The sequence below is a fragment of the Convolutriloba macropyga genome, chromosome 13, assembly GCF_964194025.1.
Source record: "Convolutriloba macropyga chromosome 13, txConMacr16.3, whole genome shotgun sequence".
Lineage (NCBI taxonomy): Eukaryota > Metazoa > Xenacoelomorpha > Acoela > Convolutidae > Convolutriloba > Convolutriloba macropyga.
In genome coordinates, this window is record NC_134480.1 from 29,873,692 (window position 1) to 29,889,829 (window position 16,138).

Sequence of the window (16,138 nt, forward strand, 5' to 3'; positions counted from 1 at the left end):
CCAATCCCAATCCTTGTTATGCGAATCAACGGCGGCTTTTTCCGTTAATCTGTCGGGTATATTTGTAAATGCCTTTGTTGCAAATCAAAGAGGAGTACTGTTCTTTAACGTTTCTTCTAAAAGTCAGCCTCTGAAAGCTTATTATATAGGTGCTCTTTTTTAAATTCCGTTAACGTTTTTTTGGTTTTACGTAAGTCGACCTTTCACGTTTGACATTGAGTTACTCAACACAATGTTTCAATGGAATTGAATTTAGATTCAATTCAACAACATTACGCAAATGTTATCAACGTTCAAAAGAGAAAAAAACAATTGTTTTATACCAATGAACCTTGGTTTTAACATTTCATGTTTCTAGACTTAGTGCATTAGGTTATCAAAACACTAAGTTATCGAGCGTTGGGTCTCCACAAAGAATACTCGGGTTCTTTGCAATGTTCAGTGCATGTCACTCTGTACTACCAAAGTGCAAACCCCTTAACTACACCTCTCCCCACCTGCCCCATTTTGTACTTCTAACCCAACTACACAATAACCGAGTGCCTACGTTATATTTTTAATTGCTCTTGAACGAATTTCATAGCTATTATTGTAAATTTGTGTGTCTTTTTTATGCAAAATTTTCGCTTGACAATTTTGATCTTTCGAGTGACTTTTACGCCCTTGACTTTTTGCGTTTCGCGTGATCTAAAATTCTCTCTCAATCACAATTTCAAGCAGCTGAACTCAATTGGCGGCAATTTAATACTAAAGGTCAAATGAAAATTGCGCCAAAACTGGTGTCATTTTTTACTTTAAATCTTAGAAGTGGTATATGTTAACCTCTAATGAGGTTATTTGAAGCCCACTATTGAACTTCTTATTCCCATTTAAGCTCCCCCCCTCCCTGACTGAAGCAGGCTGCAATTGATTAGAGCTCCCACTTGTCGTTCGTGAGCAATTCTTCCGACGTTTAGTGGGTTAGGTTTATTTTTTTTGCCATCTACGGCTGACATTCATATGCTTAGCTAAAAACCTGATTATTCTGTATCACTTTTGAAGGTCTATGCATTTTTGTAGATGGATTGTTTCAGCACGTGTCTTTGGATCCGAAGTTTTGCTACGGAATGGCGTGTACAGTTTGGCCCGATCCCAAATACACTCCGGTTGATGCGTAAGTAATCGGATCAATTTGAATTTCCCTTTTGTTTAGGAATGGAAAATTTTTCCCACTATACAATGGCGTAATAAAGAGCAACTCTCGATGCGATGGCGTCAGTTGCGCAAATTATTGATGAAGTAACTTAGTTGGCGCCCAATGCATACAACAAAAATTGTGAAAAATGGGAGAAACTGCTCTGGGGTTAGACTACTTTTTCCACCACTCACTTTTCTTCGCTGCTATATGAAGAGTGACGAGAAAAGAGTGATGGAAAGAGATAGTCTAATCAGTTGGAGTGTTGTGTAAGTTAAGCAACTGTTGTGATTGCAACGAGAGATTTGAACTGAACACGAAAATTTACAATTTTTACCTTATTAAATCTTCAGTTCTTTCCATGTTTGAGACTGCTGCCCTTAATGAAAGCTATTTCAATAATTTTCTGCTAAACTTTTGGCCATGTCTTGTTTTGAAGAGAATTTATTTTGTGTTTATTATGTAGGACATTTGAGAGTCCGATTCCGGAATTGCCGGACCTGAACCACAATAAAGTGCTGCAGATCTGCTTCCAAGATCCCTACTTCCCACCCAGTCATATCTACAAAGCTACAATACTACCAGGATGCAAGTCAGTATAGCCGTGTTTAACACTGTAGATGGACATAAAAATCATTCGGTCAGACTATCGTCTTCTTTGTTTTATGCGGCTTTAAGTATTTTTGGAGCAGCTCTTTCTACAAATCGATGAAAAGTAGTTTATTCATTGCTCACAAAAGAAATATGTCAATCAATCGTGTCTTTTGTATCGCAAAATATTTGCTTTGACCGTTTGGACTTGGATTTCGCCATTGACTTCTTGTAGTGATCTTAACTCTCAATTACATTTTTCAATCAACCCTCGTTGAGATAACAATAGTTACATAAATTACCGATGAAATAACATTAATACTGCAAAAATCGGCCAATTTTTAGTTTGCTCTGATGTTATAATTTTGGATTCTTTTTTTGTCGTTTTCTGTTTCAACCCGTAATGTCGCTCACTTCAAATTAGCGTTTTGTGAACTGAAGACGACTCAATCTAATTGGAGGCGATTTAAAGCTTTTTAAAATGCACGAGTTCAAATCAAGATAATTAAAATAAACATTTGTTGAATGTTAATGTTTTCGAGGTTTTTTATACCTTGGCTCTTTGTGTATACAGATCTAAAAAATCGTGATCTATTTTCTAGCAAAGTGTTTTCGCAGTTTTTCAATAGCCGCCGTCAGCCTCTCGACGGGCATTATTAAGGCGCTCTCCTTTTTTTATATTCGCTTTACCTTTTGATCACGTTTTTCGTTATACATAAGTGACAATTTTTACAATTGACTTCTGCTTACTTCACTCACTGTTTCAACTGAATGGATTTTAAATTCTTTCACGCATTGAATTACACTATGTAGTGAACACGGTCAATGTCAAAAGAGCAAAATCAAAAGAAACGGGATAAACATATAAAGCCCGTTCATTAAGTCATAGTGCATTAGGTTATCAAAGTTCATTAAAGCAGTTGCTAGCTGGCACTGGTATTATGCCTAATAGCCTTCAGTTAAGAAGCTGAATTAAGTATAATTTTTGAATCTAATTGAAACGTCACACCAAATTAGAACACTTTGACATGTAGAAAAATGGCCAATTTCTATCTCTGTATTTTTTTCTGTTTCTATCCCAATGTGCGCCAAGCGGGTCAACGGCGGCTGTTTTTCCGACAATTTGCCAGCTATGTTTGGTTGATAATTAAAAATGGCCTGCAACGAAATTTGATGTGCATTTTGTTGCCTGTTGTCTTATTCGTAAAATTTGCTCGACTGAGTTAATCTTTCTGATGGATTCCGTCGCCCTTAACTTGTTGCATTTTGTATAATCTGAATACCCATCTCGCACTCCCCTTCATACTTGACCTCTGATATATGATGTCAGACCTGGTATCACCAGAGAACTTGTTTCGTTTTAGGGCGATAGTTAGGATACTAAAACAGAGTCAGATTCAGATTTGTTTGTCTTATAAATAGCCGCCCTCATCTCAGCCGGCTATTATAGCGCTCCTACTTTTTTTTTATTTCGCCGAACAAAAAAATGTTTCGCTTTACCTCGTTTTGCCGCTTTTTCAACATTTTGCGTGAAATCTTTTTGACTTCTCTAGGCTAGTTTCTCTCTCTCATTCTGCGAAAAGCAGCAAAGCAATTCAAAATGAACAGAGTCAGTATAAAAAATTGAAGTCAGAAATAGAAACGGGATAAACCCATAAAGCCCAATTTTAGATGCCCGCTATTTGAACGTCGTTGCTATAAGTCTTCGTTACCATCTCTAATGCTTATTGGTATTGATAGTAGCCCCTGCAGCCTCTCTCTAAGAAACAGAAGTATGTTCAACTACGAAATGCCATCAAAATAAATCGGAAATCGGACTTGAAAAATGTTTTTCTACAAAAATCTTTCTTTTTAATAGCCGCCCTCATCTTCTCAGCCGGCTATTATAGCGCTCCTATTTTTTTTTTACTTCGGCGAATAAAAAAAATGTTTCGCTTTACCTCATTTTGCCGCCTTTTCAACATTTTGCGTGAAATCTTTTTGACTTCTCTAGGCTAGTTTCTCTCTTCTCTCATTTTGCTAAAAGTGAATTTGAACATCAGCTGCTCAGCAAAGCAATTCAAAATGAACAGAGTCAGTATAAAAATTGAAGTCAGAAATAGAAACGGGATAAACCCATAAAGCCCAATTTTAGATGCCCGCTATTTGAACGTCGTTCCTATAAGTCTTATTTACCATCTCTGATGCTTATTGTTATTGATAGTAGCCCCTGTAGCCTCTCTCTAAGAAACAGAAGAACAACGAAATGCCATCAAAATAAATCGGACTTAAAAAAATGTTTTTGTACAAAATTCTTTTTTTTTCAATATCTGTTATTTCAATCCCAATCATGCTTATTGGAATCAACGGCGGCTATTTTCCGGCAATCTGCCGGGTATGTTTCAATATCCTCTATTCTTTCAATCCCAATCATGCTAATTGGAATCAACGGCGGCTATTTTCGGGCAATCTGCCGGGTATGTTTTTTCCATTTCTCTTTCAATCGCACCGTGGTTATGGGAATCAACGGCGGCTATTTTCCGGCAATCTGCCGGGTATGTTTAATAGCCGCGTCAGCAATTCCAGGCGGCTATTATTGCGCTCCTAATTTTTTTTAATAATCTGAAAGATTTTTGTTTCGTCTTTCCCTGACTTCTTGGAATTGACTTTTTCAATGACTTCTGTGACTTCTACTGCTTTGCAGTTAAAGTTTGTGTTCTTTGCGTCATTTCTGCCTTTAGGTCAATTGCGTGACTTACCTCACTCAAAAAATGATTTCTGAACTCACTAATGGAACTTTAAGATTTATGAACATTTACTAATGAAAGGTCAATAGTGTGCATCTAAGTAGTGCCAAAATTATACGCCCTAATTCCTGAGTAATATAGTCTTGAGTTTTAATATCGTATATTAATTTTGAAAAAGCTTCATTGGGGCTTTTTCCTTGTAGAGCAAATGTGTCTAATAAAAATGACGGTCCGAATCTAACCCAAAAAGTCTAGTGGTCTATTAAAAAGCTGGTGGTCGATCTGTCAATCTTTTTTCTTTCGTTGTTTCAATTCAGTGTATCAACAAGCGTCTATCGCGGCTGTTTTCCGGCAATATGCTGGCTATGTTAGATAGTTTCTGCGTTTGGTTCTCCAGGCTCTTCTGGCTTTATAAAGCAAAAAATTTTTGGAATGTTTTGACTTTGATCTAAGTTAATTTGTCATTCACAATTTTTAGCTGCTGAACTCAATTGGCAGTTTTCATTTTTTTTACTTTATATTTTTATATCAGGCTGTTAGTATTTAACCAGACGACGATATAATCAAGCCTCTCCAGTCCGACTTTAGTTGGTTATGTTTTGAAGATAATGAAGCTACGGAAAAATCTGGAATGAATTGAATTAAGCTTCACTGTTTAGGATGCCGGAGAAAGTGCTGAAACCGGGCGACTGGGACAATAAACGAGATGGCCAATTCAGACCCATGATCGGCTTCAATCGTAACATGCCAAGAGCTTCACTGGACCAAGCTGGTCATCGCATGCTCAGGTAACTAAGTTTCACTCGAGTTCATAGTTGTTCCCACTATATTCGTTGCTTGATACTTTAATAGGAATGAACAGTTTTCATTTTTTCCAGATATTGAAATGCTTCTAGGATTGTTTCGCCACAATCCGTACCCCCAAGAACAATGGATGGCCTCTACTATTCTAATTCTCTTATGGTGTCAAACAAGTATGAACTAAGCTGAGGAAATATCGAATCACCCAGAACCATATATAAATTATTGCAAAAGTTTTCTCAGATCAGTTTAGAGTCTTCAAATTGGTGAATTTAAAAATCAATTATTCATTTGCAATGAAAATGGTCAATAATTTATCATTTCTGTTGCTGCGGTTAATCAGTTTAATATGATGAGTTTGTTGCTCATGGACGGATCAAAAACGCTTGATCTTTATTTAAGAGCGGAAGGTGTTGGAGGATTTCACAATAACGACCGCGGAGGAAGAGGTCGAGGCGGGGGAGGTGGAAACTTCCGCAATGAAGGCGTTGCCATTGCTCCACCCAGTAGTTATGGTAACAGTGGTGGATACAGGGGCGGAAGACATTCATGGGATGGATCCAACTTCAACAATCAGCAGTTTAATAGAGGTGGAGGGAGAGGGGGTGGATTCAACAGAGGAGGTGGAGGCGGAGGATATAACGGACAGCAGTATGATAACCGTGGAAGTCAGGGTGGAAATTTCAATAGGGGGACAAACAGCTTTGGGTTAGAGTACTTTTTATTGCTCTGAAGCAATGACATGTCGGTCTAGCTAATTGCTGTCGAATGAAGTTGAAGCAATTATTCTACTCACGTTTTTATGCAAAACTTTTGCTCGACCTGTATATTTAATTGCTCTCAAAAGAAGTTTGTTAATAGCCGCCCTCATCTTCTCAGCCGGCTATTATTGCGCTCGTATTTTTTTTTTACTTCGTCAAACTTTTTTTCGCGTTACCATTTTGCCGCTTTTTCGACATTTTGCGTGAAATCTTTTTGACTTCTCTAGGCTAGTTTCTCTCTTCTCTCATTCTGCTAAAATTGAATTTGAACATCAGTTGCTAAGCAAAGCAATTCAAAATGAACAGAGTCGGTATAAAAAATTGAAGTCAGAAATAGAAACGGGATAAACCCATAAAGCCCAATTTTAGATGCCCGCTATTTGAACGTCGTTCCTATAAGTCTTAGTTACCACCTCTAATGCTTATTGGTGTTGATAGTAGCCCCTGTAGCCTCTCTCTAAGAAACAGAAGTATGTTCAACTACGAAATGCCATCAAAATAAATCGGACTTAAAAAATATTTTTGTACAAAAATCTTTTTTTTCAACATATTCTATTCGTTCAATCCCAATCATGCTTATTGGAATCAACGGCGGCTATTTTCCGGCAATCTGCCGGGTATGTTTGCAATTATATTAGTCCTGTCGGTCTTTTTTAATGCGATTTTTCGCTCGATCGATTTTTCGTCTGACGCTGGTGAATTTTCGTCCCCAAAAACGGGATAAACAGGTAGCGCCCAGTGGGCATTAAGTGCTCCTAGAGACTTTCAGCTCTGTTTCAGCTCAAACTGTTTTGGAGACATATAATTATGGTGTGAAGGGCGGTTCTAAGAGGTTGAAGACACCCCCACTGTTGACCCCCCCCACTATTGACCCACCCCACTGTTGCCCACCTTTCCCTTCGCCTCCATCAGCCTCCTCGTGCACCCCCACCCCGCCCCCTCCATGGCTACTGACGAACAACCGATCGCTAAAAACACTCAATTTTATACTAATTTTCGCAATTTTGAGGTTTTTGAAAATTTTTGTCATTTAAGTTTTTCAGCCCTAGGTGTCAAGGAACCTCGTCTAGGGTTTTATAGTAGGTTACTGCATAGTTTCTAGTGGTATTGGAATGGGTTGCGCATTTTAATATCACGAATTTCAGCTTTTTTTTACAAAGCGTGCAAATTTTTTCAATTTTCTTTTTTATTCACATTTATTTTCATTATTCACGTCTTTCCAGAAGCAAGGGCCAGAGACGTCCTTAAGGGTTTGATGATATTTCATTGAATAAATTTTATTTGCGAAGGAATAGTTTTCAATTTTTTAATATCAAATTTTTCAGTTTTTTTGAAAATTTTTCACAGTTTTTAGGTTTCTCCAGCCTCAAGAGCCGAGGAACCTCTTCTAGGGTTTGACAATAGGTTACTGTATAGTTTCTAAATGGAATGTTTTTCAAGAGTTAACACATTTTAAATTGCTCTCAAACGAAGTTTAGCAATTATATTAGTCCTGTCGGTCTTCTTTTATGCGATTTTTTGCTTGACCGATTTTTCGTCTGACGCTTTTGACTTTTCGTCCTCAAAAACGGAATAAACAGGTGGTGCCCAGAAGGCAATAAGAGCTTTTCAGCTCTGTTTCAGCTCAAATTGTTTTGGAGACTTATGCTTATGGTGTGAAGGGCGGTTCTTAGAGGTTGAAGACACCCCCACTGTTGACCCCCACTATTGCTTCACCCCCCACCGCGTTGTTGCCCCCCCCTCAACCCACTAATTTTCTTGATAAAACTTTCATTTCTTTTGAAATTTTTTGTCATCTTTAGGGTTCTCCAGCATCAAAAGCCACATAACCTCCTCTAGGGTTTGATTATGGGTTACTGCATAGCTTCTAGATGTAATGAATTGTTTTTCAAGAATTAAATATCAGCAATTTTTAAAAAATATTTGCAATTTTTCAAGTTTTTTTGAATCTTCTTGAATTTATCATTTTTTCCGGCACCAGGGTCCTGGGGACTTCTCCAAGGCTTGATGATAAGCTGTCGCATAGTTTCTAGAATTAATGGAAAGGTTATCAATATTTTAATGTCTCCATCTTTTGCAATTTTTTAATGAAATTTAATTCCAAGCGATCTTTGAGCCATGCTTGAATAGATTTTGTATATTTTTGTACTTTTCTGAGTTTAACAATCATTACTGGCCAACGAAGCTTTTCAAGTCTTGCAGATTGGCTACTTGACATAACTCCAGAGACAAAAAATAGTTTTGAACATTTTCACTGCGAAATCTGGAGGCTTTTCTTTTTTTTGAAATTTTGCAATATTTTGCAAATTTTTAAAATATCAGGTTTTTATTTGATTTATTTACTAACAAGGCTAGAAAACTAAACGCCAACCGCTCGCCGCTCGTTTGAGAGCAATTCGCCCGACGTTAGTCGGTTATGTTTTAGAATGTTTTCGCTCGCTTGAGAAATTATTCAAAATAAATGGTCCAACTGGTAATTCCCGAGGGAATTAAGTATCTGTTTGGCTCCATTAGAGACTTCGGAGGATCTAAGCTTACGGTATATCGAAGCTACCGAGTGAGCAGAACTGCGTAGTGTGAAGGACAATTTTGGTTTTTGTGAGGTTTGGAGCACCGCCTCCTCTTACCAAGTGCGTCTAGTTTCCGCCTCTATAAGCTGAAGCCAGCTGCAACCCCTTGCTTGCCAGTAGAGAGCAAAACTTCAGACGATAGTCGGTTGTTTTCGTTCTCTATTATTTTCACTGAAATACTAGTTAAGGACTCTTTTTAAAAGAGGAGAAAGTTCAGAAGAATAAATCTTTCAAGCTCGACGAATTTCTTGTTTCTTACGAATAAGGTTTTTGGTACGCGGGGCTAATTTCTGGGACATAAATTTTGACTCGATTAATTTTTTGAATGAAATGCTTACACTAATCGCTTTCAACAAATTTCCAATTTGATCCCTAACATGTTGATCTATTGAATAGAGTTCTTTGTAGCTGCGAAGCTGTAAGCTGAGCGTAGCTATATTGCGGTGCGCTTGGTTTTTACAATTCAAAGAATTTGAATTGTATTGGGGCGCTGTCTTTTTTTTTAAGATCTGTTCACACATTTTTATGATTTTTGAAGTCAAATTGGAGTAGTGATTTTGGTCACGCCGAAACAGGAAATGGAGCGAAAAAGCGAGTGGTTTTGCGGCGTGAAATTTTTTCGCTCTAATTTTAAAGTAGAGTGAGAAAACGGTGTTTGAACAAAAATTCGCTTTATCGATAGTGGTTTTTTGTTCACATGCGGCAATTTCACTTTGATTTTTACTGTTTTTTTTTCGATTTTTGGATCGGATTTTTTTTCTAAATGGTTTTCCAATCCATTCATAGTCCGTTCTGGGTCTAGTTTTCTGTTTAGTCAATGAAAATTCTTTGAATTGTACGTCAGGACTTGTCCTGCTATGTTTTTTTGTTTCGTCGTCTGACGCTCTTTTTTCGTTTTACATTTGTTCACACAGCAAAGCTGAAAAAGTCAAATTTTCTGAATGACTTCTTCCTCTCACTAACGGCATTTGCGCGCGTGACGTCATTTCTCACTCGCTTTAGCAAAAGTTTTTAAGTTATTTGCGTGATTAAATTTTGATCATACGTGACTTACCTCACTCAGTAAAATGACTTTTGCACTTTAAAACTTAAGTTTAATTTGAATTTGTTTAAGGTCAAAGGAACTCCTATGTGCAGTAAAGGTCCCTAATAAGAGGCTTCTGTGGAATGAATTTTAACAAGCTTTTTTAATTTATCGCTGAATGTTTTCTACCTAGTTTTTTCAGCGGCGTCGATTTTTTTTTCAATTTAGATCTGTATCTGTTTCTATCTCTATTATATGGCACGCAGGTCTATTCTTTCCCGGCAATCTACCGGCTATGTTTTTAATTGCTCTCAAACAAAGTTTGTAGCAATTAAATTAGTCCTGTCGGTCGTTTTTTATGCGCTTGACCGATTTTTCGTCAGACCCATTTGAATTTTCCTCCTCAAAAACGGAATAAACAGGTAGCGCTCACCAGGCATTAAGTGCTCTTAGAGCCTTTTACCCGTTTCAGCTCAAACTGTTTTGGAGACTGATACTTATGGTGTGAAGGGCGGTTCTTAGAGATTGCCCCCCACATTGTTGCCCCCTCACTGTTGCCATCCCATCAGCCCCCGGTGCACTCCCCGCTGCGCCCCTTCAATTAAGCTCAAGCTAACCTCACTAAACGGTGCCGAGCTACTGGCGAGGCTAGGTCGTTCCGCTCGCCGGTCGTTTGAGAGCAATTCGCTCGACGTTAGTCGGTTTTGTTTAATAACCCCCGTCAGCCTCTCAAATGCTAATATTTAGGCGCTCTCCTTTTTTACAAATCAAAGAATTTAAAGTGTATTGTGGCGCTTACTTTTTTTTAGATCGGTTGACACGCTTGCTCGATTTTTGAAGTAAAGTTGACGTAATGATTTTGATCACCACGATACAAGAAGTGGAGCAAAAAACCAAGCGGTTTTGCTGTGTGAAGAAAATGGTGGCTGAAGAAAACTAGTTTTTTGTTCACTTTGACCTTGATTTTCTGTTTTTCTGGTTTTAATAGTTTTTAATAGCCGCCGTCAGCCTCTCAGCGGCTATTATTTAGGCGCTCTCCTTTTTGAAACCCGCTTTACCTTTTGATCGCGTTTTTCAATTTACATAAGTCACGAATTTCACGATTCACTTATTTCACTCAGTTTTTCGACTGAATGGATTCTAAATTTTTTCACGCATTGAAATACTTAATGTGGTGATTACGGTCATTGTCAAAAGAGCAAAATCAAAAACAATAACGGGATAAAAATATAAAGCTCTGTCATTAAGTCAATGCATTAGGTTATCAAAATTATTAAAGCGATTGCTAGCTGGCATTAGTATTAGCCTTCAGCTGAATGGATTTTGTATTCTTTCACGCATTGAATTACGCAATATAGTGAATAGGGTCAAAGTCAAAAGAGCAAAATCAAAGGAAACGGGATAAACCAATAAAACCCTGTCTTTAAGTCATCGAGAATTAGGTTTTCAAAATTCATTAAAGTGCTTGCTAGTTGATATTGGTATCAAGCTTTTTAGCTATTAGTTTAGAAGCTGAATTAAGTATTGTTTCAGAATCTAACTGAAACTGCACGACAATTAAAACACTTTTTGACACTGAATAAAAACAGAAAAAAATTCTGTCAATTTGTCTCCTTTCGTTTTCTGTTTCAATCCCGATTTGCATCAAGCGCTTCAGAGGCGGCTATTTTTAGTCACTCTGCCGGCTATGTTTTCTGTTTCAGTTTCAATCCCAGTATACGTCAAGCGTGTAGACGGCGAATATTTTCCGGTAATTTGCCGGCTATGTTTCTGAGTGGTGTTCCGAATCCATAGCACACGCCAGGTCTAGTTTTTTTTTGTTTAAATGCTCTCAAACGAAGTCAGCACGGAGTAGTGATTGTGGTCACGCCGAAACAGAAAGTGGAGCAAAAAAAGAGGTTTAGCATTGTGAATTTTTTCTCCAACTTAAAAGCTTAAAAGGTGACTGATCAAGGGTATTTGGACAAACTTTGACCTCTCGCTAGTAGTTTTTGTCCACAAGCAGTAAATTTGCTGTGATTTACTGTTTTGCTGTTTTTTGATCTAAGTATAAATGGTTATTTAGTACTTGAAATTTTTTTGAACTGTCGGTCAGCTTTGGTCCGATTATGCATTTAATTGCCCTCGAAGTTTGAAGCAATTAATGTAAACTTGTTTGTCTTTTTTATGCAAAGTTTTTGCTTGACGGCTTTGAATTTTAGAGTGACTTTTACGTCCTTGATTTTTTCGTTGTGCGTGATCTCCATTTCTCTGTGTCAGCAGAGAAGCTCAAGTGCCGGCAGTTCAGTACTTAAAGTCAAATGAAAGTGCTCCGAATTTGGTGTAAATTTTTTAACTTAAAATTTAATTATCGGTTATAGTTATTTATAATAACCTGTAATGACGTCAATTGAAGCGCCCGTCAGTGAATTTAGTTACTCTCCCGGACTTAAGCAGACTGCATTTTATTCGAGGTCTCACTAGTCGTTGGAGAGCATTTCTTCCGACGCTAGTGGGTTATTTTTAAGTTCGTTTATGATTTCGTTCTTATTTTTACATAAGTCAGGACTTTCACGTTTGACTTCTGGTTGGCCTCAATCACCGTTGTTTCAGCTCAATGGATTTGAAATTCTTTCACTCATTGACTTACTCAATGTAGTGAGTCCGTTAAGTATCAAAATAGCAAAAAGAATCGAAATGAATGGTATAGACCGATAAAGACCGGTCATTAAATCATTGTGCACTAGTTTATCAAAGTTCATTAGAGCGATTGGTATCTGGCATTGTTATTAAGCTCAGTAGTCTTCAGTTTTGAAGGTGAATTCATTATATTTTTAGAATATAACTGAAATTGCTCACCAAATTCTAACTGAAACTGCTCACGGAACAAATCTTGACTTAGGGAGAAATTCTGTAAATTTTTCTCTTTTTCGGTTTCAATCCGGATGTGAGTCGAGCGGGTCAATGGCGGCTATTTTTGGGCAATTTTCCGGCTGTGTTTGAGTATACTATAAAGTTATAGAATAAACGTATATCTAGGCAGTAGTTGTGTATTCTTCCTACCAGAAATGTTTTGCAGCTGATTTAGGATACAAATATGTTTTAGACGTCCTACTAAACGTACATACGGCGAGAGCAGCGAGGGGGGCGATAGTGGATTCTCAGACGCGAGTAGTAGCGGAGGAGGGGCATCTCAGAATCCCTTCAAGAAACAGCGAATTAGTCATAGCAATTCCTTCAGCAATACTACAAATAACAGCCAAAGAGGGGGAGGAGGAGGAGGCTTCACGAGAGGGAATCGACAAGGGTTCGGCTGGGGATCTTACTAGGCCTACAAAGCTTGTAAATGCACCCGCCTCAAGTGCGCTTTATCTGTTCACGTTCTGTTCAGTTAGCGTTTGTTGGAAATTTGGCCTCGTGATTAAAAAAAGCTCAGCCAAAATAATGATCGCGCTATGAACGAAGCTCTCCTTATAACTCTAATTATTCGTCTTTTTAAAGAATATTGTGAAATCTGCCTGATATAATATCCTTGTTTTATTTGTTTTGTTCTGTGCATTGCAAATGCACACAAACTGGCTTATAAAAAAATGTTAGAAATAGAATCTTTGGTCTCCTCTTCATTAATTAGCAGCACTACTCATGTTAGGGTTATTCAGCCGACCAATTCAGACATTACTTTGCAAAAAATAAGCAAATTGTACTTATTGAGGAATGCTTGAATACCGGAATTCGTATCAAATAGCAGATGGAAAAGATCATAAATTACTATCAGAACTTTTAACCGGCGTTTTTTAGCAACTGCAAGATTGAGAAATGCAAAATAAGGAACTGCAAGATTGAGAAGTCAGACAAGTATAGAGATTTTATGTGAGAAGGCGTAGATCAACTAATTTCTAGTGGAACGGAGCAAACGTTCTGATTTTAAATTGAATTTTTCTCAAAGAAATAAGTTCAATCAAAGTTGCTGACAAAAAGTTTGTGTAATTATGTTTTGCTCATTGACTTTAGCAAAATAATATTAAGCAGGAGCCAAAAGATGATGAATTGCAGTGCAGATCACCAACGCTGACTGTTTTGAAAACAAATCGATATACCCAGAACTAGCCGATGAAACGTTTGTGCGCGGTAACATTTTGAATAGCCACCGTCAGCCTCTCAAAGGCTATTAATAAGCTGTTCTCCTTTTTCGATCAAAAAGATTTGGATTGTATGGGGGCGCTGTCTTTTTCAGATGATCTGTTCATACTTTTTCGAACATTTGTCAATGAGAAGGCACATTTTTTAGTGGTGATTTATCGCGCTGAAGTAGTAAGCGAAAAGATAGTTTAAGGGTAAAAAAACTTTTTTGCAACTGCTTTAAGCAGAATGAGAAAAAAGTGGTTGGACAATATTTCCATTGTGGAGTCTGTTTTCACGTGCGGCATTTTAACATATCTCTTGAATGGTAATTCTCTGCAATTACTATTGGTTATACATGTGCTGTAATGGAGTACAGATGCAATTGTGGGTACTCCTTCATCGGCAGTTGGTAGCTTTAACATAGTGTAAATTTAAACCTTTTTTGGCTTCAAAAACCATTGGTGAATTATGAATTTGGCCTGTATTTGGTATTTGTTGCTCTTAACTGCTCTCGAATGAGAAGCAATTATATTAAACGTGTTTTTTTATAATAGCTGTAAGCTGAGCGCAGCTATATTGCGGTGTCCTTGGTTTTTACAATTCAAAGATGCTGAATTGTATTCGGGCGCTGTCTTTTTTTAAAGATCTGTTCACACATTTTCATGATTTTTGATGTCAAATTGGAGTAATGATTTTGGTCACGCCGAAACAGGATGTGGAGCGAAAAAGCGAGTAGTTTTGCGGCGTAAAATTTTTTTGCTCTATTTTTAAAGTAGAGTGAGAAAACGGTGTTTGAACAAATATTCGATTGCTCGCTTGTGGTTTTTTGTTCACCTGCGACAATTTCACTTTGATTTTTACTGTTTTTTCGATTTTTTTGATAGGATTTTCTGAATAGTTTTCCCAATGCATTCATAGTTCATTTTAGGAGTAGTTTTTTATTTGAAGCAAATTTCTCGCGAGTGGTTTTTTATTCATATGCGGTATTTTGACATTGATTTTTTATTTTAAAAAAATGTTGATCTGATTTGTTTGGAAATGGTTTTCCCAATTCACTCATAGTACGTTATAGGTCTGCGTTTTGTTTGATCAATAAAAATTCTTTGAATTGTACGTCAGGACTTGTCCGGCTATGATTTTTGTTTCGTCGTCTGACGCTCTTTTTTTTACGTTTTTGCACACAGCAAAGCCGAAAAAGTCAAAATTTTCTGCAGGACTTCCTTTCACTAACGGTTTGTGCGCGCTTGACGTCATTTCTCACTCTATCTGAAGCAGAAGTTTCTGCGTGATAAGATTTTGATCATAGGTGACTTAGCTCACTCAATAAATTGATTTTTGCACCTTAAAACTTAAGTTTAATTTTAATTAATTTAAGGTCAAAGGAACTTATATGTGTAATAAGGGTTCCTAAAGAAAGGGCTTCTGTGCAATGAATTGTAACAAACTTTATTAACATATCTCTGAATTTTGTTTACTTAGCTTTTTGGGCGGCGTCGATACCTTTTTCAACTTCTATTTGTATATGTTTCTATTTCTATTTTACGGCAGACAATTCTATTCTTTCGCAGCTATTCCGGCAATCTGCCGGCTATGTTTCAGATTTTTTGCTTGACAGTTCTTGTGCTTTTCTTCTAGAATAATATTCGACTTCACAATTGACTTTTTCACGCACTTCTTGATTTTTGAGCCATGCCAATATAAAGTTTGTTGTTCAAACAAAAACGCTTGTTAGAGAGACGATGACACGGCCATGATAGCCGAGTGAGTACTCAGTCGAGGTGGTGGAATCGGAGTCTGAGGAGGTTGGGGTTCGAACCCTACCTTTGGTTGATGTTTTTGCACCAATATAGAAAATTTATCTAGCCTACAGCCCCTGAAATAAATGGCTGTGCCATTTTTCAGACATTGGTCGGTTTATATTTTCAATTGCAACCTTCATTCAAGCCTGCTAGTATAGCCGGCCTATTTGTACTTCCAACGAATTTGGATAGTATTTGTGCTTTATCTTTTTTGAAAGATGTGATAACGCGTGATTTCGAATAACTTTTCGAATAAGCGTATTCCAGAATAACTTTTTGTGGATCTGAATTTTTGATCACCAAGACTTTCTAGCTTTTTTGTGGGTTTTTTTGTGGGTTTTAATTTTTTACATTATTCGACGTTTTTCGTGATTTTTTTGTTGAGCTAATCTTTAGCGCTGTAACTCATTTTCAGCTTGCCAGTTAATCGATTTGTAGTTTTTCTATAAGTTCCTTGGATTGTACTTTAGGACTTTGCATTTTTTCAATCCGTCGATCAATAGTTTGTATCGCTTTATCTTAATTCACAACGAGATAGTTCACAAAAATCGTTTTGCGTTCTCTAAGATAGTTTCACCCGTTGTGTTTATA

General features: G+C 37.3%; 1 protein-coding gene across 1 annotated transcript in view; it reads left to right on the forward strand.

The window, feature by feature from the left end:
* LOC142352030 (5'-3' exoribonuclease 2-like) overlaps positions 1 to 13,249 on the forward strand; it is a 93,260-nt gene extending 80,011 nt beyond the window's left edge. Inside the window, exons 17-21 of the mRNA XM_075404370.1 lie at positions 1,074 to 1,153; positions 1,641 to 1,766; positions 5,151 to 5,279; positions 5,695 to 6,000; positions 12,733 to 13,249. Coding sequence (XP_075260485.1) covers positions 1,074 to 1,153; positions 1,641 to 1,766; positions 5,151 to 5,279; positions 5,695 to 6,000; positions 12,733 to 12,955 — 864 coding nt within the window. The 3' untranslated portion in view covers positions 12,956 to 13,249. The remainder of the gene's footprint in view (positions 1 to 1,073; positions 1,154 to 1,640; positions 1,767 to 5,150; positions 5,280 to 5,694; positions 6,001 to 12,732) is intronic.
* The last annotated feature ends 2,889 nt before the right edge of the window (positions 13,250 to 16,138 follow it).